Source organism: Ptychodera flava, chromosome 20 (assembly GCF_041260155.1).
Source record: "Ptychodera flava strain L36383 chromosome 20, AS_Pfla_20210202, whole genome shotgun sequence".
Classification (NCBI taxonomy): domain Eukaryota; kingdom Metazoa; phylum Hemichordata; class Enteropneusta; family Ptychoderidae; genus Ptychodera; species Ptychodera flava.
The window spans coordinates 120,498-143,939 of record NC_091947.1 but is presented as its reverse complement, the minus strand read 5'-3'; the positions used below and the strand labels follow the sequence as shown (position 1 = coordinate 143,939).

The 23,442-nt window shown below is 36.2% G+C and overlaps 1 protein-coding gene across 1 annotated transcript; it reads left to right on the top strand.

Moving 5' to 3' along the window:
• Positions 1-3: 3 nt before the first annotated feature.
• Positions 4-14,919, top strand: LOC139119676 (transient receptor potential cation channel subfamily M member-like 2). Its single transcript, XM_070683497.1, has 10 exons — positions 4-128; positions 648-712; positions 1,163-1,294; positions 1,832-2,092; positions 3,286-3,469; positions 7,197-7,305; positions 9,122-9,291; positions 9,767-10,010; positions 10,099-10,186; positions 11,569-14,919. Exons 3-10 carry the CDS (start codon positions 1,202-1,204, stop codon positions 11,824-11,826), a joined length of 1,407 nt encoding a protein of 468 aa, XP_070539598.1. The 5' UTR covers positions 4-128; positions 648-712; positions 1,163-1,201; the 3' UTR covers positions 11,827-14,919.
• The last annotated feature ends 8,523 nt before the right edge of the window (positions 14,920-23,442 follow it).

The window sequence follows — 23,442 nt, the reverse complement described above, 5'->3', positions numbered from 1 at the left end:
TATTGTATAAATTCCATAAGTTAAATGGCAATTATTTTTCTCTCAAAAGCAGGTCATAGCACTTTCACCAATTTATTGGTTATTGGGTGGTTTTGTGTCCTTGAAATTCAGCGACGACCAAATTGACAGTAAGTATTGGGCTCTAATCAGATTCGCAATGGTAAGCAATTGAAATGAGTGAATACTATACTTGGCGTGATAAGGGCCGAGTGTCTGTCGCAGCATAAATGGAACTTATGCTAACGCGATACAAGGGACTGGAATACTTTTCGGGGAAAAAGCAAATGTTCGTGTTTTCAACATACATACCTCGATAAAGGTGGAAAGTTACCTTAAGTAATAAAGTAGAGGACCGATGAGTAAGCCATGACAAGTTTACAAAAATACATGGTCGAGCAATAGTAAGTGCAAATGGGAGTCAATGGTGCAAACCCCATGGTGTATCCCTTGCTGAAAAGGTTAATTGACATAATTCCATAATAGTATATTGGCATTATGGTGTGAACCTTACAAAGGGGTTTCCCTTACCGAGAGCTCGCGCGTGTTTCGACTGTACTATGGCATATTGTCTTCTTGACTTATCGGATGACTGTATCTATGTAATCAATATACTGCTTTAATATACTTATTGTATCCTATTTTTGAAGACTCACACATAAAGAAGTGCAAAAATTTCTACAATTCTCCAGTTGCGAAATACGGATCTCATGTGGTGAGTATTAATTTTATTATCAAATGCACTCTTAGACTAATGATCAGAAGTGCATATAATATATCATACTATTTTTCGTGCTTTACAACTGCCATTCCATTACTACTATCCACCTGTCTTTCTCGCCGATACTTTTTGATGTTATGTTTTCGGACTCTGAGGCTTTAACGCATACACTAAGAGTATCCGTTGGTAAAACTATTATACTGATTCCCGTTTAAGTGTTGAAACAACCACGAAGTTTCTTCCTACCTTGAAAGAGACATTGTCGATATGAGGAGATACTTCTGCTAAATTGAATTAATTCCTAAATGGTGTTTTAGATTGTGAGCATGAATGTCACAAAACAAAACGAAAATGGTAATTGATACGTTAACATTTAGGACGCTGCAACCATTGGATGTAACTTATGTGTGATACTTAGTACCCAGAAACTTATTTCAATTCTAGGCAACGTATGTCGCGTTTTTGGTATTGTATGCATGGTTAATGGTGTTCGGTCGACTTGATGACACATTTCATCCATTGGACATTTTTCTCCATGTCTGGATCCTATCGATGTTCATTGAAACAACAAGAGAGGTAGGTTATAGATTTGGAAGGAATACATTGTTATGATAAACATTTTGATTTAAGGTTAGCAAAGCCTCTATTTTTCGAAATTATTACAAAGGATTTTTTTCTTGATAAATGAACGATTCAAGGATTAAGAAGGTGTCACTCTTGATCTTACATCGATGTTCGAAGTTTCTCGCTCATATATGTGCGTTTTCATAACTAATAGTGCCAACACTGGTCATTGCAAGGTATTATGTTAAACAAATTATATATAACTAAATTGATTATGAGCCAAAATATTCAGTAACGAGTTACGTTGAGTGGCGACGGGGTACAAAAGAGGCGTAATATTCCACAATTATTGCTGAGATTATGTTTCATTGACACTTCAAAAGTTCAAACGTTCTAGTACCTATATTCTATGTCAACGGACCATGTTGCCCTCTATGGTATTGTTACATCGAAGACACACTTAGACACACTTATTCTGCTGCATAATGACACATTGAAATATCAATGTTTATATATTTAATATGACATGCAAATCTGTTCATTCTTCAGATGTTCCATCTCTACAAACACGGGCGTAAATTTAACCGCTGGAAACATTTCAAAGAATGGATAACGTCCATTGGCAACCTGATATCACTGGCAACTATACTATCACTGTGTATTGCCTTTATTTGCCGTTGGTTTCCCTGCACAAGACAAGTAGCACGAATCTTTTATGGTATCAACATCTCCTTTTTCATTCTGAGAATTCTGCGCTTATATACAGCAAGCAAAACATTAGGCCCTTTGGTTACAATGGTTAAACTCATGGTAAGTCGCAAAGATTTTTTTATTCAGTGACATATCATATCAACGTAAAATAAAACATGAAATAGACCTGCGATGGTTTCCGTGAAGGAATACTTTAAACCCTGACGGAATGTTTCCCTACCCTAGTATATATCAGTACAGAAATATGGTTGATCATTCTGTAACTCATATTCCCATTGAACTATTCCAATTCTGTAAATCATATTCCTATTGAAAATATTCCAGTTCTTTGACAGACAGCCGCACGCCGAGAACTACTGGTATTTATATATGACTCCCCGTTATTAGGTGTTTACTTTTCTTGTCGATTTTGTTCGTGCGATTACAGATTTCGACAAGTATATAACGTAGAATATGCTTGTCATGAATCTGAAATATTGATCCGACAGGCTTGACATCTTATGGAAAATACGGCAGTTGAAATGCTTTTAGTCTTATGTTTTTGAATTATTTACCGAAATTGTGGATTTTACGATGAACTCTCGCCTGGCAGTTTCCCAATGGCAAACAAAGGTGAATTGTAATAACGTCATAAACGCGCCTTCATCATTAATGGCACTAATTTGATAAGAAAATTGTCCTGAAAGTTCGGCGATATATGGGTTAGTCTTCGACAATCATTGAACTCGTCCACATTATGTCTTGAATGAATGGAAGTATATTTGCGTCCGCCTTATGATATAATTATCCGTCCTGCAATTATTTTCAATTTTCTTGTGCTCATATATCAAATGCCTCTCACTCTTTTGATTCTTTTGAAAGCTTCTTGATAATTCGACGGGCGGCAAAACCATCGCTTCAAAAGCGCTGCCAACATTGCTTTGGTCAGAACTACTTTTTCTCGTTTCCTCGGCACATCTAATTCGAGAAATGATTACCCACAACGCACGCTGAACATGTCTACTTTCAAAAAGATTTTTTGTTTTCAAAAAAAAATTGTGAAATCTACGAAGGAAGAAGTCACAGTATTCAGGCAATTTCGAATACATGGTATTAAGGCTAGGGACTGTATGCCCAAAGGTATGGGAGTAAATTTCTACCCCATGTCTCTTTAGTGATAACAATGTTAATAAAATGATGTTACAGTGCTGAAAAGATTAATGATTTACTTTACGCTACACCAATTGAATATGTACGCTTATGCAGTTACAATGAATATGTACTAACCACACCGTCTTTACTCTTTTTTTCAGTTGTTGAGAACATTGAAATTTTCAGCCATATTTGTTATATTTCTGAGTGCATATGCTGTTGCCGTGCAGGCTGTAGTTGGGCAATTCGCAGGACAGAGTGTTACGTTTTATGCTGTTCTGGATGTCTTCTATCAGGCATACTTTCAGACCTTTGGGGAGCTTTTCCTCGACGAACTTCCCGGAGGTGAGATCACCTTTAATTTGTCTTTATAAAATAAGTTAAAAACTTTACACATCATGGCCTTGCGAGGGGCCTTTAGCTTATACGGTGTCAGCGACGTAAGGCCAAAAAGAAAATTGTCTCTTGCCCATGCACATTCAGCAAAAGTGATGCAGCAACGCGGTTTCTTTCTTTCTTTCTTTCTTTTCTTTTCTTTTTTTTATTCTTAACAATTCTGTTTTGGCAACATTGATGCAACAGTTATTGTCTTTCATCTGGCTGCATAATACTTCCGTTTTATTTTTATTTTTGTTACAGCATAGAACATAGGCAAAGGCAACGAGTCGCCACTGTAAAAACGACTCAATTTTCCGAAAGTCATGTCCAAAATTGCTCTCTAATATTTTCTAAGAATGGAACAAGCAACGTACTCACACTTTATTGTACTGTAACGCCGTCTACTTCAGCTGCTTTAAAGTAATTTCTAAGAACGGAAACAGCAATGATTGTAGTTAGTCGTACGTACTGCATGACACTTTAAGTTAATTGTACTTCAATGTGTTCGAATTAATCTGGAGTTAGGTGTAGCGATGCTGTCCGCTCTAGGGTTGTAAACGTGCCTTTTTACAAAACACGTAAACAACATTTTTATGTGCATACAAGATGCCCACTGAATTCAGGTATGTTTGTACCATTCGAGATCATCTCATCGAGCGTACAAGTCACTTCAACCACCAGTGGAGGGACTGTAGGTGGCCAGACTGTGGGCGGAGAAATTGTGTTTAAAGTATGTGTTATCACGGCTTTTTTTAATATCTTACATAATTAAATCTTAGCCAATAACAATACAACACAATTACGAATAATACGTGCCATATAATAATGATTATAATGGCACAAATGCATAGATCTTAATCATTGACTCTTCAAGAGTGTCATTGAAATACAGGTATTTTCAGCATGGAACACGTTTCTTACTTTTTTGTCAATCAAAGCTCGTTACATGTTAATACCTTTGCCAATTGTCATGCAAGGTCTTGGAGAGACAACCGATAGGGCCCTTTGCTCTTTCAGTATTGGAACAGCATCTTTGGAAAGTATTTGGCATTTTCTTCTGTTACTATCGTAACAAAGATTTGATATTGTCAATCCACCTCTAAATGCCCCGTTCGTCTGTATAAATACTGTTACAGTAGTTTAAAAATTGGTAAACATGCATATCACCTGTTAAAGAAGATAAACGTCGAAACAGTATACCTTAAAATAATGTGGGATATTCGGGATAGCAGCAGTGCAACATCAGGAGAGATGCTGTAAGAAAGACAAAGCTGTGCCTCGCCAACGTTTGAATAAGGTACTTAGTTGGGAGAAGTTAAAATGTAATTCAAAATTTATTCATTACTGAGATAAGGGCCCTGAGATAGAAACTCACAGACATATTATTTTATCCGGAGTTCGCTATGCTACCGCTCAGGTACTTTAACGCTGAAACAATATTTTCTTGAGGTTTTCTCCAACGTTCTGCATCAGGATGTAAGATAGGAACTTGCCATTTTTAGAGGTGACTGATGCTTCATGGCATGGCTGGACGAGCTTTACTACTCTGGTGTTACTAGATATTGTTATTCGTAGCTTCGAATTGTAATAAACCAACTTGTAGTTTTTTTACATTGAACCGAATCACTCGCTTCTGTTTCGACGTCAGGTTTACTCGAATCTCATCCAAGGAGTATTCTCATCGTCATTTTACTCCCCAACACCTAGTACCTCACCCGATTTCTATACATACGCTATGGTACGTTGAGGGACAAAGAGCCTGGGTCTGCTTTGCAGTATTGAAACTGTTATGTAGTTGGGCTACCTGAATTCATCATAGCTGCATTTCCTTTATACCGCGGGTGGAATCACCCAAGATCTTTCTCGTAGATGAAGGGCATCAACTATTCCCATGCTTACCGACTATATCAACGTTGTTCATTCAATTTCACCACGTTCCTTGTTATCTCACAAGCTGGGGATCCCTGTCACATCTGCTGACGAACTAATTCAGTCATTCTATGGTCAATCTCTCATATATGCTTAGCTACGTACCATATGCTTTGATACGCTCTTATTTTCTTTTATGTTGTCACCTACTAGAGGTTTCATCATAAACACCTTGCTTCCAATCCTGTAAAATAAGGTGATCAGCGAATCAGGTGCCTCATCGTCGAACTTTCCTGAGACTTTCTTAAACACACTGGGTACACCATAACGCAGTCATATCTCCCCGACAACTTAGTACGGTGTCCCGCATGACAGGCCTCCCCGGTCTACAAGTTGGGTTGCTACAAAATTCATCATGAAAGTGCCATGCGGGCAAGGTACTTCATAAAGGAAATTCTTTGTATTTATATGACAGAGTAAGGTGGGTTTCCCTGTCTCCTCGGTGCCCAAGACAGACGGAAACATAGGCATGAAGTATTCTTAGTGATTCTTACACCTGAACAAGATTCTGAGTTTCAGGACTGTCACTCCTTTGTAAATTGGCTTCATATATTCGAGTCCCATCGTATTAAGTGGCACTCACACTTGGTTACATTTTTAAAGCACATTTTTTTTAATGCCAACGGTCGATATTTGACGAGACGACTGCGCGCGGATCGCGAGATATCGATAAAAACATGTCTTAAAAAAGTAAAAGTTTAAATTCCGGTGGCCCACCTAAATTCAACTTCCGAACATCGAACGTTCGGCACTGGGGCCATTGTCAACTAAGCTATGGAGTACGAGTCTACGCTGACGCTGCTGTACGCCACAGTACCACTGGCGTCGGTGATCGGTCATGGCCTGTGGGAGAAAGCTGAGTCTTACTGACTTGGCGTATAAACGAAAAACAATTTTTGCTGATTCCACCAGAATTGGCAAAGGTGACTAGCACAGTTACGTGCGGTTGATACATAGCGGCCGCCGCGTGATATGCATAGACGCATGCCATGCGCGCATATCACGCGCGCGGCGTACTGTGTGGCAGACGACAAAATGTAGTCATCGGAGGCGGCTAATATTTGACATGTAAAAACTGATGTTTATGTGGTATTGGTTAAAAATATAATACAACCGATTTAGAATAATGAAAACGACAAAAACTAAGGAGAAGTTTTTAAAAACTTAACTGAGGTAAAGGCATAATGCTGTATATTTAATTGCGTCGTTCGAACTTATTGTAGACTCCCCAGAATATCGTCAATCAGCACAATAACAAACTTTCGGGGGATTTCGAGTCAAAATTAGAACGATCACAAAACTTCGGAATGTGCAAAATACGCTCGGGAAATGACATGTTTTTATCGATATCTCGCGATCCGCGCGCAGTCGCCAAGTCAAATATCGACCGTTGGCATTAAAAAAATGTGTTTTAAAAATGTTACAAAGTGGGAGTGCCTCTTTAAGATTGAGCAACATTGGATAACTTTGCAGTATTTGCTTTGGATATCTGCTGTTTAGAGTTTATTTCCATACTAGAAAGGGAAAAATCTCTTGCTGAAGCTAAGGACTTTGCACTTTGTCTTATATTATGAGACAATCACAGATAATGTGTAAGAGTGACATGGGGAAGTGCGTGAATATGCAAACGTTTTAATCATATTGAATCATCTGCTGGTCTAAAATATGACTGATATTTAATAACATTTTTCACCAAATGCATAGGGAACTCGTATGATAGAAAGCGTCGAGGAAGTAAAATGTGTTTTTCTGTTATCTTCCGCAGGTGAAAGCCAACCACAAACACTAATAGCAACGATTTATATATGCTTTCTTGCTGCATACTTGTTCATGGGGCACCTACTGATGCTGAACCTTTTGATTGCCTTATTTAAGTAAGTAAATAGTAAATATAGTAATTACCTTTCTGCTTTTCAGGATCAATCGTCTTTCATTTGTCCAAAATGAACTTTCATTCAGATGTAGGAAGCAATCCATGCGCGACATATTGATTTCTTAGTGTATCATTGTAGCCCAGACGACCTGCACTGCACAGAAATATAAAGTACTCTTATAGCACTGTGCATCACCATATCTCTAGGAACAACAGCGCCACTGAAACGGGTCACACTTGTTGCCGAAATAATTTTACAATGAACAAAAAATAAGGCAATTGGGCATAAGAGTTATCATATAGATATAAATAGGTAATTTCTCTTCTCGTATCTCGTACAGCACACAGGCACACACGAAACTATTGATAGACAAAACCCGGTGTTGTTATTGACTAATATTTCTCAAAACGATGATTTTCAATAGAGGAAGTTCACATTAACATTCATGACAAGCTGGGAGGAATACGAGGTATCTTCATGAATATGAAGGCCAAATGTACTGGTCAATATTGAAGAAAATCAAACCGCTGGCTCTTGTAGCGTCGGAGATATGTGAAAATAAGTCACAGGTCATTCATTCATGCAATGTAATCTAAAAAAGACAAAAATAATGTGGCCCGCTTTTCAGTATGCGAACACAGAACACACCAGATTCAGAAATTGCGGATATGTCAGTTTAACACTTAAATTACATCGTTAATTTTGACAATAATCTATAGTTCAACTCATAGTCTAGAGAGCTAACATACATGACTAAAAGACAATTACAATGTTTTCAAGTGTCTAAAAAAATTCACTAACTGCTCATAATTCTCCAAAAAGCACTTCAAGAGACAGTAAAATGCTTACTTCACAAGGACACCATATTTATGTTATTGGATGCATAAAATAGACATTAAAGTGTAGATTGCACACGGCAGAAAATCACTTGTGAACAACACACAAGAAAGATGACAGGTGTTAAAGGTCTTAACCATATCATTTAAGGTGATGATGAAAAAGATTTTTAAATATCACGGTTATCATTGGATTTTTCTCAGATGGCAATATGACTAATTGGCACAAATGTGCAAAATCGAGCAAACATTTCTTTTAATTCTGGGGAATTTAGACATTTCGATCGGCTTCGAATTCAGTCGCCTAACGAAGATGCCACAGTCAAAACCGCCCTGAATATCATATCATGATTATTGTAGGTTTTTTGCATAATCGATATGGCCGCCTAACCACGCGAAATGCATTTAGCGAATTAGAAAGTATGCATAATAATGGTGACATGAGCAGAATTTCATTTTAAATGGTCCATTTGCTTCGGGCGAAGAAGCTTTTTGAACATAATTCCATGGTAATCATAGGTTTTTCTCAGATAGCATATGGCCGCCAAAGTGCAATACACACATGTTCACTATATTGAAAGTACTCACACTAGTAATGAGATTGTAAAATTTCAATTCAAATGATCATTTCCCTCTTGAGAAGATTGTTTTTATATATAATATTGGATTTTTTGAAAATCCAATATGGCAGTCAAGATCACCTAACCGTTGGTTATTTTATTTCCCAATTTTAATAGTTAAAGCGCCAACATTCTGTACGACTTCAATGTTTTCTTTAGTAGATAAGTAACTATTTGCTTTCACCACAAACTCGCACAGGAAAAGTATGAGCGTACCATCTTTCTCCTTTTTCCACTCCTCAAAATTGTATTCACATTATTATTAAAATGTTGTATTCAAAAACTCTTATTGATGATACCGGAGTTTAAAACATTGTGACAAAATGTAATGTATCCCCCCTCTTATGTTCCCATTTGTAGCCGTGACATCGACAAAGTAGATGAACAATCAAAGGAAATTTGGATATTTGAACATTATGTTTTACATAACCAATTTTCTAAACGACCAGCCCTGCCAGAGCCTCTATCCTTGTTGTTATACGTTTATTACCTTGCCAAGTACTTGTATAGTAAGTGCTGTGGAAAGAGTGGTAAGTATCATAGATTGTTCTGTGGTACAAATGTAATTTGATATGTGATACCATGAAGCAGTTATGCAGACAGTTACAGATAGGTCGTAATTACATGTTCACAGGGTCTTACCTTTTTGTAGAAATCGAATAGAATGGACATGTGAAGGTTTCTTCGTGACTTGTTTTTGTTGTATTCCAAGACTGTCAAATTGTATACATATACCCACATATGGTGACAGTGAAAAGACTTTTTATAAATGCTAACGTTTACATCGTAATTTTTTTTTTAAATATGCAAACATAAAACTTGCTTTAATAACTTCGAAATTGAATGCCATCAACAATACATCATCGCGTTCTTGTATTGACCTTCCTCTGGCTTACGTCATCAACTGAAATTGTTTTAAACATTTATAGTCCAGGGCTACAGAATATTACAAATGCGCTATACCGTGTATGTTAGTAACTGTGAACTGTATATACGTCAACATAGACATGGAAAACCCCAATAACGACCAAGACAAAAAGTTCATGCGGGAATGTCTGAATGACTACATTATGCAAGAACAGAAACGCCAGGAATTTTCTTACAAAGACAAATTTGACAGGCTTGAAGATTTAGGGGAAGAAATCAAAGAGGATGTCGACCACTGGTCCAAAAAAATAAAGCACGGAACCAAATATATCAACAAAGCTAAGAAAACAACGATTGGCACTGAAAGCAAGCTATACAATAGGTGAATATAATTCATTTTTCCATATTTATTGTATTATTTTAATATAATCAATCTATTTATTTATCTAAGCAAAATCATTACGTTTTAGACTAACAGATCTGGAAAGACAAGTTTCAAAATTGGAATCACTGGTTGAAAGAATTGACGAATGGGATCCCAACAGGAAAGTTTCTAGAGTGAGTAACGCCTTTTCTTTCAAACAATTAAATATATAGCCATTTCTTATGTTCAGTGATTGGAGTGCAATTGTTTTGATGAGATATATTCTCCGAAGTAATTAAAGATTCTTTATGATTAGCGAAATATTATGATATCGTACAGTCGTTGGCGAATGTTAGAGTTTGGCTGGTCTCAACAAAACACAACTTATGGCTCTTACAGTGACAAGCTTTCACCTTGTCACAAGGCATCGTCAGGTCCAACTGATGAACAGAATCCGCGGGCAAAGTACAACCAACGGGAATAGTAAAATGAGACTGAACAGGGAATGACGGAACTCGATCGTGTCAATTACACGGCTAAAGGCGTTTTTGTGTTTAGTCCATCCGCGAACGAAGTGCGCAGTTTCTTCATCCAAAATGTTAAGTTGACCGGGTCTTTGTTGGTTATTTGTTCTATCGCAACAGCTGTGAAGTTATCTTCTTAGTGTCCAGCTCGTGTAAGATGACGTCAAACAGAGAAAAATTCCAAAATCCGATATCGACACACATATTGTTAAGTATGCATTCAATATCAACATGCACTACAACATTAAATAGATAACCAAATGTGTATTTAATAAGGTGAAATGACTTTATGTTGCCTCTTTAGGTAAATAGATGGTTACTTCCATATGTTCACCCAAGCATGAGAGAAGTGAATGAAGGATATCTATCATCGTTGAAAAGGGGGAATAATAAAGTAAAGCTCAAAAACTGACAAAACAGTTGCAGGGGAGAGAAAGCAAATAATTACAGAAATCTGAATGGATATAATAAGGACAGAAAAGCTGAAATATGTTCATCACCTATTCGTACAGTGTTACTCAACAAGGAGATATTTTTCGCCCGGAGACAGAGCTTCCAGGTTTTAGCTAAGGACAATGTGTTTTCAAGCTATATTCAGCGCCTTATGGCGAAGCCATCGTGATTTCGAAATTCCAAAGGAATTAAGGAGTTTCGAAATAATGCTTGGGTCGGGCTATTCATTAGCCTTGAAAAACGACTTGACAGCGGCACAACATACAATGTCCGTTGATCAAAAACTTGTATCTTAAGTATCTTAACTTTGTCCACGAGAAACTACTTCGTGGTAAAACAAACTGTGTCGTAGAATTTCTTGTCGATTCTTAGTTGGATTATTCCTTCTATAATCCGTTCACGAGTAAAGTACTTTCCTTCTCTTTCTCTATGGGCTTTACAAGGACAACAAATCAAACCTCCATACATTCCTCATAATATAACGATATCGACACACATATTGTTTTGCAGGCATTCAATATCAACATGCATTACAACATTAAATAGATAACCAAAATGTGTATTTAATATGGTGAAATGACTTTATGTTGCTTTTTTAGGTGAAGAGATGGTTACTTCCATATATTCACCCAAGCATGAGAGAAGGGAATGAAGGATACCTGCCATTGTTGAAAAAGGGAAGAGGCAGCGTTACTATTACACGTTGGAATATGAAGAATAGGAAATCCTACTGCATATACTTGTTTGTAAATCATGCTGATGTATTTAGTAACTGTTTTAGGTATTCTCCAAGTTCTATTTTTGACATATTTGATATGTTATCTCTGTGTTCCTTTTTATTGCTTAGAGAGATTTAAAACTCAAATTGCAAGCTTTCGATGACAAAAACAAGGAGGGACATATTTTTCCCAAAAATTGAAATTTTAAAATGATGACAGTTTTACACAAACATCAGGAGTTTTTCTTAATCAATATTGAACAGTACATATAATCTAGTCTTGGTAATGTTATTTAATGTTCTGCATTTTCCTGTGCTCACCTTGTTTAATACGATACAAAAGATCAACGAAATATGTTGATCGTAGCCTAACATTACCAAACGAAAAAAATATCGATTAGGAATAATCAATCATGTCAATTTTTTGCACATTAACGAATGTCTTTAAGCTTGAAGATTTCCATTAATACCCTTTGAAATTTATGCCTAAATAGGAAATTTGATGTTATCATATGTTATGTCATGTTATGGGAAAAGTATTTAATGTTAGAGAGAATTCTGTCTTTCAAATTTCCTCAAAAATCAGAGTTTTGTAGATTCAAGTAAACAAGAAATCTGTCAATTTTAACCCAGTTGCATCTAAAGTGTGTAGCGACCAGTGCAACTGGCTTGTGTAAAGCTTAGAATTACATTTGCATTTGGTTTCTTGTGATTATTATATCCGAAAGGAATGATTAATAGTATGTAAGATTTACAGCCTTTTAACGTGACAACTATGTCAACTCCTTTGAAATTAATGTCAATATCCAGTTATGACATTAGTTGCACAAATGATTAGGGGACTCCGAAGAAAACAAACGTAATTTTAGTGTTCATAAACCTCATTTTATTCCTCGTTTATGGTACAATATAAAGAGGCTATTTGTAGATCGACGTCTCAATATCGACAGTATCTTCCAATTTTCACCATATAGTTTAACGTTTCAGTAATAATTTCAAAATATCACTTAAGGAACAAAATAAGAGTAGCGGGCAGCATTAAGGGTTTATGTACATGAATCCTTAGGAATTGCCAACAAGATAATATCGCAGTTTAGGTAAAAATAGATATTGTGACTACATAATAAAAATCTCAGCTTACTTAAAAATCGCAAACTAAATATCATGGTTAAAATGATTGTTCAACTTATCTAACATTTCTTGGCCCTTAGGGCTTTTACGATTAACACGATTGGAACTAATTTGGGATAATTGGTTGGTGAAGTAATGCCGATTTAATGTAATCTCATCTGCTTTACTTTTTACATTACACACCTGTTTTTATGAGTTATTTGTATTATTGCAACAGTCAACTATCTGGCACCTAACACTTTTGAGAAATTTAAAAATATGAAAATCCAATCATCCCAAATTAGTTCAAATCGTGTTGATTAACAGAGGTAATTTTAGTGGTAGGCACTCAGTTGTATTATCAATGTCATTATCAGTGTGTTAATGTTTATATGTTTTTCTTGGGTGATTACACTGCTATTAGAGAAATAATGGGCGACGCTCTATCCATTAACGTTTATTTATGGGCAAGGATGAGAGAAAAACCAAAACTTAATGGGCGAGGCTCGTCGAGCCCTTTAATTTTGGCTGTCATCTCGCCCGCGCCCATAAATAAACGTTAATAGTTAGGGTGGAGTCTTTTATGTACATTATATCATTAACGAACCCAAGAAAGCCGTCAAAATTTTCGAAAATTCACAACGCGAAAGTCAACAGGGGCCCCCAAACTTGTATTACACAAATGTTCTATCGTGTTATACGCTGTATGCGAGTTCAGTGTGTACTGCAATATGCAACGCACTGTCGCGCGTGCTGTAAACATTTTGTAAAGCCGAATTTTTTTTTGAAAAAGTGTCTAACCTTTGCCCACAAGTGGTCCATTTTATTTTGCGATTGATCGCGATCCTTGTACAAGTCACAATTTCCGTTTTAGATATAAAGTTACGATGTTTATCTGTACGTTTTTAATATCATTATGCATATTCACGGAAATGTAAACAAACCATTACCTTGTATCTGTTGTCAGTCACGTGGTTCAGCTCGACCAATTTAAATGCGATGGACACGGCATGGCAATGTAATAAGGTATATTATATGGGTAGGTGGCAAGGGTTGTTGCATTATATAGTGACAGGTGAGTATAAACCCGTCAAACCCATCAGAAACTTGCCTCACACAGTTGTGAAAATGCCACAGACTTTGAAGTGACGCGCTGAGATGTCCTTTATAAGATTGTGGTTACTTTTATATTCAATTCGAATATTTGCAATGTTGAATAATACCACTATCTGTCCCCTTGGAGAATTTTATCTTGCAGAGGTGAGAGATTTCTCTCGCTTGTAAACTTGTTTTTTTCCATAAGACGTTACACGTATTAAAATTTGTTCATTGTGATTCATATTCAAAGACCAGGTAATTAAGTGGTCTGTTTAATGTTTTCCGCTCAGTAGGACCTAGCTGTTAACACTTGAATGAGAGGCTGGTAAAATATCTAAATAGACCTTCGCAAGATTTCCTTTTTGGAAGATTATCAGGATAAACAATAGTATATTCAGAAATTATGTCTCTGCTGTGTGTATTTTTTTATTTTTGTCACCTCTCATGCATATCGTTAGTGACTGTTCAAATGTGTAAGCTATCGATTTACCACTGTCACAAATACCCAAAACTAGCGTATTATTTAAGCGAAAACCAAAAAGCATACAACCATATACTTTCCTTGGCAGCAGAATTGTTTTCTCATTTGATAGCTGATATGGCATTCTCTTGCTCAGCAAGTAGTCATAAATGGTGGCCAAAACCGGTGAATGGCATCGGTATTTGTAATGTTGGATGGGGATAGGTAACAGAGTATTTTGTGCCGGGAAATTCGTAGGAGAGACAAGTTAGGGACTTAACAGAAATAACAGGGGGTGGGCTGGTGTTTTTTGGGGTGGGTCGCTATTTTTGCACAAGCATTTTTAAGGGTCATGAAATATCATACATGCCTTTGGGGAGGGTCATCTTTTTTGCGCAATTATAAGAAGGTAAGATGTACCCGATACAGTGCTTCTCCTAAATATATCAAATGTAATACATCGGAATCTATTGGGCAAACTATTAACAATTTTCCGTTCAAAACAAGCGATATCTGTCCATTTACATATGTGTGATAATTTATCAAAATGTACTTTGCTTGAAGGGGAGGTCGAAAGTACATATGTGTACATGAAATTTGATTTTTGGTTTCCATGGTAGAATACGAGAAAACTATAAATTTTTCCTACATAAAATTAGAAATGCCTGTGCATTTATAGACGTTTGATAATTGATATAAATGTACTTGATAAGAATGGGGTCTTTACAAGTACATTTAGGTACAACAAATTTGAATTTTGAATTCCATAAAAAATGTTGATACACGAACATGTACGCCTATGAGAAAACTATGAATAGTTTGTTTTTTCAATACAAAACTAGCTACATTTGTGCATTAACAGACGTTTGATAATTCATTTCAATGTACTTGATTAGAAGTGCATGTGTGTGCAGGAAATCAGATTTTTGAATTTCTCCTAAATGTTGATTCACTATCAATTGTAGTCTATGGGGAGACTATTAATAATTATTTTCCATGTAAAACTAGCTTAATCTGTGTATTTATAGACATTTTTATAATTCATTTTCCTATACTCCATTAGACTAGGGTGGTTACAAGTGCACGTGTATGCAACGAATTTGATTCTGGATATAAATCAAAATGTTGATTCACTCGACATTGCAGTCTATGAGAGAGCTATGAATAATACTTTTCCAATACCAAATCAGCTAAACTTGTGTATGTATAGAAGTTCGGTAATTCATTTTTAGCTCACGTGTGTGAACACGTGGGCTAATGTCATAGCGATGTCTGTCTGTCTGTCCGTGTGTGTGAGTGTGTTAGTATATGTGTGTCTGTATCTGTCTGTCTGTCTGTTCACACGATAACTCAAAAACGCCTGAACTGATTAGACTTTGGTTAGTGTGGCTTGCATATTTATGAAGTTATGCAATATCATTTTTTCCGTACAATGGTTTCCCTATGGAGACGGTAATGACAGTGTAGACATATATCAAGAAATACTGCAAGAAATTTCATGAAACTTTTCACAGATGACAATCTTACAACATTATGATGATACTGTGAGTGTAATGTCAATTGTCTGCTCATTTGCATATTTAATGAACTTCTGTTATAAGTGACATAACTCTGAAATTCCAGTACCAAACTTGATGATACTTGCAACAAATATTGATCTGATATATATCTAATTATACTTAGAAACATTGGGCGGTGTCAAGTTAACAAATAGCTCATTTGCATATTTTATGAAGTTTTGTAATTACTAACATAACTCCATAATAAATACACCAAATGTGATGAAATCTGCAGCAAATACTGATCCGACAGATATCTAATTGTAGTGTAAAGTATTTAGCTGTGTAGAGTTATTTAAAGCTTCATTTGCATATTTACTGAACTTTGTAATTAGTTATATTACTCCAAAATTATCGCATTAAATGAAACTTGCTACATATGTAAATCTGATAGATATCTAATTGTACTGAGAAGCATTGAGCAGTGTCAAGTAAATAATTAGCTCATTTGCATAATTTATGAAGTTTAATAATTAGTCATACAACTCCGAAATAACTGCATCAAATGTGATGAAAACTGCTGCTTATATACTGATCCGACAAATATCTAACTGTGTTGTAAAGCATCTAGTAGTGTAAAGTTAATTAGGGGTTCATTTGCATATTTAAAAAATTTGTAATTAGGTATATAACTCTGAAATAACGGCACCAAATTTTGTGAAACATGCTACAGATATTGAGTTGATAAATATTTAATTGTGCTATGAATCATTGAACAGTGTCAAGTTAATTTAGGGTTTATTTGCATATTTAACGAACTTTGTAATTAGTGACATTACTCTAAAATTACAGCATTAAATTAAATAAAGCCTGCTACAAATGTTAATCTGATGGATATCTAATTTTCCCATGAAGTATTTAGCAGTGTCAAGTTAATTAACAGCCCATTTGCATATTAAATAAAGTTTTGTAATTAGTGATTAAACTCTAAGAGTACTGTGCGAAGTTGAAAAAACCTGCTACATATAGTGATAACATATATCTTATTGTTCTGTAAAGCGTTCTATTATTAATTAACCTGTTGTCAAACACGTGAGCATATACGGTTCATATCTGGTTTAATATGTTTGTCATCTCATGTATGTTTACAACTTTTTCTATTTTTTAAAATCACAAGGCAAATCATGTTTTGAGGCATAGAATTAAGAACGCCGCAACTTACCGTTGAAGGTTCAATCCCGCATTCCAAACTTGAAACGACCATGTCCTAAAATTATTAGTGCGTTTTTTAGTGACCTCTCCACATTACATTTTTGTGCGACATCCCCGTGCTACAACACCAAGCATTCACGAACACACAAGCACTCTAATTTGGTGTCCCCCTAATTCATTACTCATTTTGGAGAACAAAGTCCCAAGTGTGAAATGTCCATTAAAGCATTTCAGAAACTTATTTACAGTTACTTGCATTTAAACAAAGCTAGTGGCCAATGGTGTCACCCACAATACCATACACGTACCTACTCTATGAGGGCACCAGGTTCATTTTGCCTTTGCACTAATCTTTCGTCGGGAGAATATTTTGGGGTACAAATTACATAAATTTAGATCAATTACTGTATAATCATATTAAAGTCACAAAGAGAATTGCAGGTGCATTTCATACTTTACAATGTCCATGCCGATAACACTTGCATATGTATTTGTCAAGAATCCCGTTTTTTGTTTTAACCAAAAAAGTATCAAAATCGCCGTGGAGGAGGCATCCAAATATTCTTGTGAAACTAACTGCAATTGTAAGCCCGCCCGGACTAAAATGAGTGACACTTCTGAGACCTGACAGGATTTTCCATTGGTAGTTAAAACACTTGCTTTAAGGTCATGAGTGACAAAATATTAGAAAATCGTTTGTTTTCCTTGTCAACAAAAAACACAAAACGGAAAAATTATTGTTGTCATTTAAGAACTTCTTATATGTTATTTTCAGCGAAACAAAGTATTTGAATTTGTCATTGGCGACAGGGAATTGAAATGTATCAGATTTTATCAACAACAGAAAAATACATAAATTATCATACCGTAAGTGACATGAGAAGTAGAAACATCTACATCCGATTGTGATAGCGAAAAAGGTATTGTGACCATGATATACTCACAACTGTGATTGGTCCGCTCCAGGATCCGCGTTCTGCATCAAGCTAGCTCGACATGAATTTTCAATGCACATATAGCATAGCGAATATAAAGAGTCACTCAGTCACGATATCCCCCCCCCCCGAAAAGGTAAAAGGAGTCAGAAGTAAACAGTGAATAACAACACTAAGGACGCACCATTAGATCTTGGGAAGGGGGTGGTCAAAAACAGAAAAAAAAATTTCAGAGCAGAAAGTTAGGAAAAAAAAATCTTCAAACTAGTTTGCAAAATAAAAAAAACATAAATAAGACTACAAATGCGTTAAAAAATATCTGCAAAGGTCTTAAAAAATCTTGAATTTTTTTTTAGATTTTACCGACAGAAAGCAACTTTCTGTATTTTTAGTACATCCTCCAGGCACATTTTTAATTTTAATTTATACATTTAGAGTGACTTTATCCCTTATTCTAGAAGTTGTGATTATCTTATCTTTTCAGGACTTTTGTATTCTGATCGCTTTAAAATTATAAAATTATAGAGCCTGTTTTCTACTTGTTTCCTGCGTACAAACCAGGCAGGTACGCTAGGTATAACATTGAAACTACGGTATGGTTGTCAAGACAGAAAGTTATATTTGCCTTTTAAGATCAAGGTGAACAGATGCAGGCAACATCAGGTTCATTTTTTCGGGGGGGGGGGGGGGGTGAACAAGTAGAAACACGTCAATAATGATAAAACAACATATCAAGTCATTATGTATTATTTTGCTTTTGCTTTTAACCTAAAAAACAGCCTTAAAAACAACAGCAACACATCTTTTAACATTCAACAATACACTACGTAGAATGCCATCTATACAACAAATCCCAACACATAAACACACAAAAGGGTTGAACTTTGAAGGTTTCTCTATAGCAAATATTGAATGAATCTGCACGAATAATCGTTTGTGTGTAGCATATGCTGAATGACAATTATCTGAAAAATTTTTCCATCACAAAAAGAGCATGATTTAAAAAAATCTTAAGGGGCTTATGTAGTAAATTTCAAAGAAATTGGACAAGTCCTTTCAGTGAAGACATATTTTTTTACCATAAATGGCATAAATGCCCTAAAAAAGACAAATATTGAAATTTCACCACATCTATGCACATCCAATCTATTTGGACATGCTGCTACAGAGAAATAGATGCTTTGATCAAAAAAGGGCTAAAATTGCCCTAAAAACACAAATATGCAATTTCACTATATTTTGCAAACAGCTTTTCAAAATCAATTGTAAATCATGAGATATGCATGATGTTTGGTGGGGTGAATGTAGGCATTCCACCATGCAGTAGAAGGGGAAGCTAGGAAACCGAAACAGTCAATTTTCAAAACTACTGGAAGCTACTGAGGACCAAGAAGACCATGTTTCAGAGCAAATGAGTGTATGTAGGTCATTTACACACACTCATCATGACCTGAGTTCGATTAGTCTAGAACATTCTCAAGGTCACTGCCCTTAATGACCTCCAAACCTTGATTTCAATTAGTCATGTTTGGAATGTTCTGTAAATCTACTGAGTTGTGCAAGAGAGATAATTTTAGAACAGTAATTAGCATGTCAATAAAAGTTCTGGATTGTTCTTATATGCTATTATGTAAGCACATGTGTATAAATAGGGACGTGCACAGCTTGCAGTCAGACATTTGGGATTGTGTCTCTTGTGTGTTACTTCAAGTCTTTGGAAACTCCAGCAGTAGTAATTTTCAAGACTTTTCAAGACCTTCACTGCCAACGCTGGATTTATACTGTGGACTTTGTGCAACTTCAAGCCTGCAAGCCAAAGGACTGTTCATTCATCTGACTGACTGTTACAACTCTGAGACTGGAGCTTTGCCGTCCCAGCTGAGATAAGTAGTCTGTACGCTTTTAAAGCTTGTATTCTATCCCTGACTTAGCAATTAGTTTTATTTTCGTAATAAATTTTGTTTAAACGGAAACTGCTGAGTTCATCCTTTTGTTCGTATCTCTGCATGTAACAAAATTTGGGGTTCGTCTGGGAGACGAACATTTTGAGCCGTTTGACAACATTTTGCCAGCCTTTTCAAAACAACTGTTAACCGTGAACTCAGCGAAATTTAATCATGGCGGAATTTAAACCAGAGGAAATGAATGACCTTGATCAGGACACATTTGATTCCCTCAGAAAAGATGACCTCATAACACTGCCAATTTCCTGAAAGTAGAAGTCAAAAGATCTATGCGCAAATGGGAAATACAGTACCATAATGCCAAACATCTAGTTGATTTAAGCAAATTTGAGGAATCCACCCTGAAAGATTATGAGCCCGAGTCTACCTCTGAACTCAGAAAATTAGAATTAGAAATACAGGCAAATTTTGAACTTAAGAAATTGGAATTACAAATGGAAAAAGAGAGACAGGCAGTAGAAAAAGAAAAAATACAAATGCAGTTAGAAATGGAAGAAAGACAGAGAGAACAAGTCATCGTTGATGACACAGTCCCCACTTGTTAATGGGTGCTTTGATTACAGGTCCTCAGAGAGGATAGAGTCCTCTTCATTAGGTCTATGATAAAAATACTTTTGAATAAATTCGCTTGATACATGTCTGAGTTGTAGTTCAGGACATGAAAAAATCGTAATAAAATGGCCACATGGTGGCCATAATGGATCGAATCACAATACGGTAGGTTAATGTCCTTGTACCAACTTTGATTAAATTGTTTGAAATATGCCTGAGTTATTGCTTTGTACATGAAAAAATCATAACAAAATGGCCGCACAGCAGCCATATTGGATCGTATCACAAAACAAATAACATGCATATGTATGACATTGGTCAATCTCCTTGTACCAACTTTGAATAAATTTGCTTGATACATGTCTGAGTTATGGTTCTGGACATGAAAAACGTAATAAAATGGCCACACGGCGGCCATATTGGATCGTATCACAAAACAAGTCAATGTGCATGTGTATGACATAGGTTGATGTCCTTGTACCAACTTTGAATAAAATTGGTTGAGATATGCCTGAGTTATGGCTCTGTACATGAAAAAATCGTAACAAAATGGCCGCACGGCAACCATATTGGATCGTATCACAAAAAGAATTGATGTGCATAGCAATGACATTGGTCAATGTCCTTGTACCAACTTTGAATAAAATCTGTAGAAACATGCCTGGGTTATGGCGCTGTACATGAAAAAATCGTAATAAAATGGCCGCCTTGCGGCCATATTGGATCGTATCACAAAACAAATTGATGTGCATATGTATGACATAGGTCAATGTCCTTGTACAAAGTTTGAATATAATCGGTTGAGATATGCCTGAGTTATGGCTCTGTACATGAAAAAATCGTAACAAAATGGCCGCACGGCGGCCATATTGGATCATATCACAAAAAAATTGACGTGCATAGCAATGACATTGGTCAATGTCCTTGTACCAACTTTGAATAAAATCTGTAGAAACATGCCTGAGTTATGGCTCTGTACATGTAAAATTCGTAATAAAATGGCCGCCTGGCGGCCATATTGGATTGTATCACAAAACAAATTGATGTGCATATGTATGACATAGGTCAATGTCCTTGTACCAAGTTTGAATATAATCGGTCGAGATATGCCTGAGTTATGGCTCTGTACATGAAAAAATCGTGACAAAATGGCCGCACGGCGGCCATATTGGATTGTATCACAAAAGAATTGACATGCATATCTATGACATCGGTCAATGTCCTTGTACCAACTTTGAATAAAATCAGTTGAAACATGCCTGAATTATGGCTCTGTACATGAAAAATCGTAATAAAATGGCCGCCTGGCAGCCATATTGGATCGTATCACAAAACAAATCAACGTGCATCTGTATGACATATGAAGTAATCCTTGTACTAAGTTTGAATGAAATCGCTTTGGGCATCTCTGAGATATCTGCGTGAACGGACGGATGGACGGATGGACGGACGGACGCACGCACGCACACGCACGGACACGACCAAACCTATAAGTCCCCCCGGATGGTGTACGTGGGGACTAAAAAGAATTGCGATTAGAAGAACAGTGATTACAGGTAGAAATAAAACGTTTAGAGCTTGGACAGTCAGGAAAATTCTTCCCTTCAGACAATTTTGACATCACTAAGCATTTCAGGTTAGTTTCCCCTTTCCAAGAAAAGGATGTTGACAAATATTTCCTTCATTTGAGAAAATTGCTCAGAGTCTGAATTGGCCTAAGGAGTCCTGGTCTATGCTTTTGCAGAGTGCTTTGGTGGGTAAAGGCACAGAAATTTATATTCAGTTGTCAGTAGAAGAGGCTTCAAATTATGATTCTGTGAAGGAATTAATGCTCAAGGGCTGTGAGTTGATGCCTGAAGCTTACTGTCAGAAATTTAGGGATTGTGAGAAGGTGAAGGATCAAACTTATATTGAATTTGCTTGGACAAAAGAACAACTGTTTGATCGTTGGTGTTCTTCTGAAAAGGTCAGTCAGAATTATGAAAAAATTACGACTTGTTTTGATTGAGGAATTTAAAAGGTGCATCAGAAGTGACATCAAGACGTTTATCAATGAACAAAAGGCAGATACATTGGAGGTTGCGGCACGTTTGGCCGAGACTATTCATTGACCCACAAATCTTCCTTTCTCAGAAAACCATCCCAGTCTTTTTAATACAGAAACAATGCAGGTAAATTTAAGTCCTCCTTTTCATCGAAGAATTTTTCAAAGGAGATAAGGAAAACAAATGACAACAGTTCACAGAGTTCAAGTAACACTCCAACATCATCAGATCCCATATCTCAATGTTCTTCTGGCAAACAGTTTGGTACACTTTCTTGTAATTATTGTAAGAAAGACGGCCATTTAGTGTCAGTTTGTTTCAAATTGAAAAGAAAACGTGAAGGTCAAAGTGGTCAAAGTGGATCTAAGCCCACAGGCTTTATTTCTTCATCAACTCAATTAGAGTCTAATAATGTGTGTAACACATTTTCTGAGGTTAAACCCCTCTTATCCCCAATTAATGAGGTCAAGGTCAATTCTTCTTAAGATAGCATTACGGGTATTTTCGAACCATTTATTCATGATGGTTTTATATAACTTTTAATGATTTTTCTTCTGCTACCCCTGTCAAAATTTTAAGAGATACCGGGGCGTCCGAGTCTCTTTTGGTGGCAGATACCCCGCCGTTTTCTGAAAAGTCATTTTCAGGTTCTAAAGTTCTTATTAAGGGGGTAGATTGTAATGTCTACATTCCTGTTCCTCTCCATAATGTCTATTTGTCTTCAGACTTTGTTTCTGGACCTGTGACTTTAGATATTAGGCCTTTTTTGCCTTTTGAAGGGATTCACCTTCTTCTTGGAAACGACCTTGCTGGGGACAAGGTCATTACTAATCCACTTGTGACTGATAATCCTAGTTTAGATCAGAATCCAGAGCCAATA

Excerpts from the sequence above, each read along its gene's own strand:
- LOC139119676 (XM_070683497.1), top strand. The coding sequence starts at position 1,202 with ATGGTGTTCGGTCGACTTGATGACACATTTCATCCATTGGACATTTTT. Across the intron at positions 7,306-9,121 it reads CTTTTGATTGCCTTATTTAA|CCGTGACATCGACAAAGTAG; the intron begins GTAAGTAAATAG and ends TCCCATTTGTAG. Across the intron at positions 10,011-10,098 it reads GAAAGCAAGCTATACAATAG|ACTAACAGATCTGGAAAGAC; the intron begins GTGAATATAATT and ends ATTACGTTTTAG.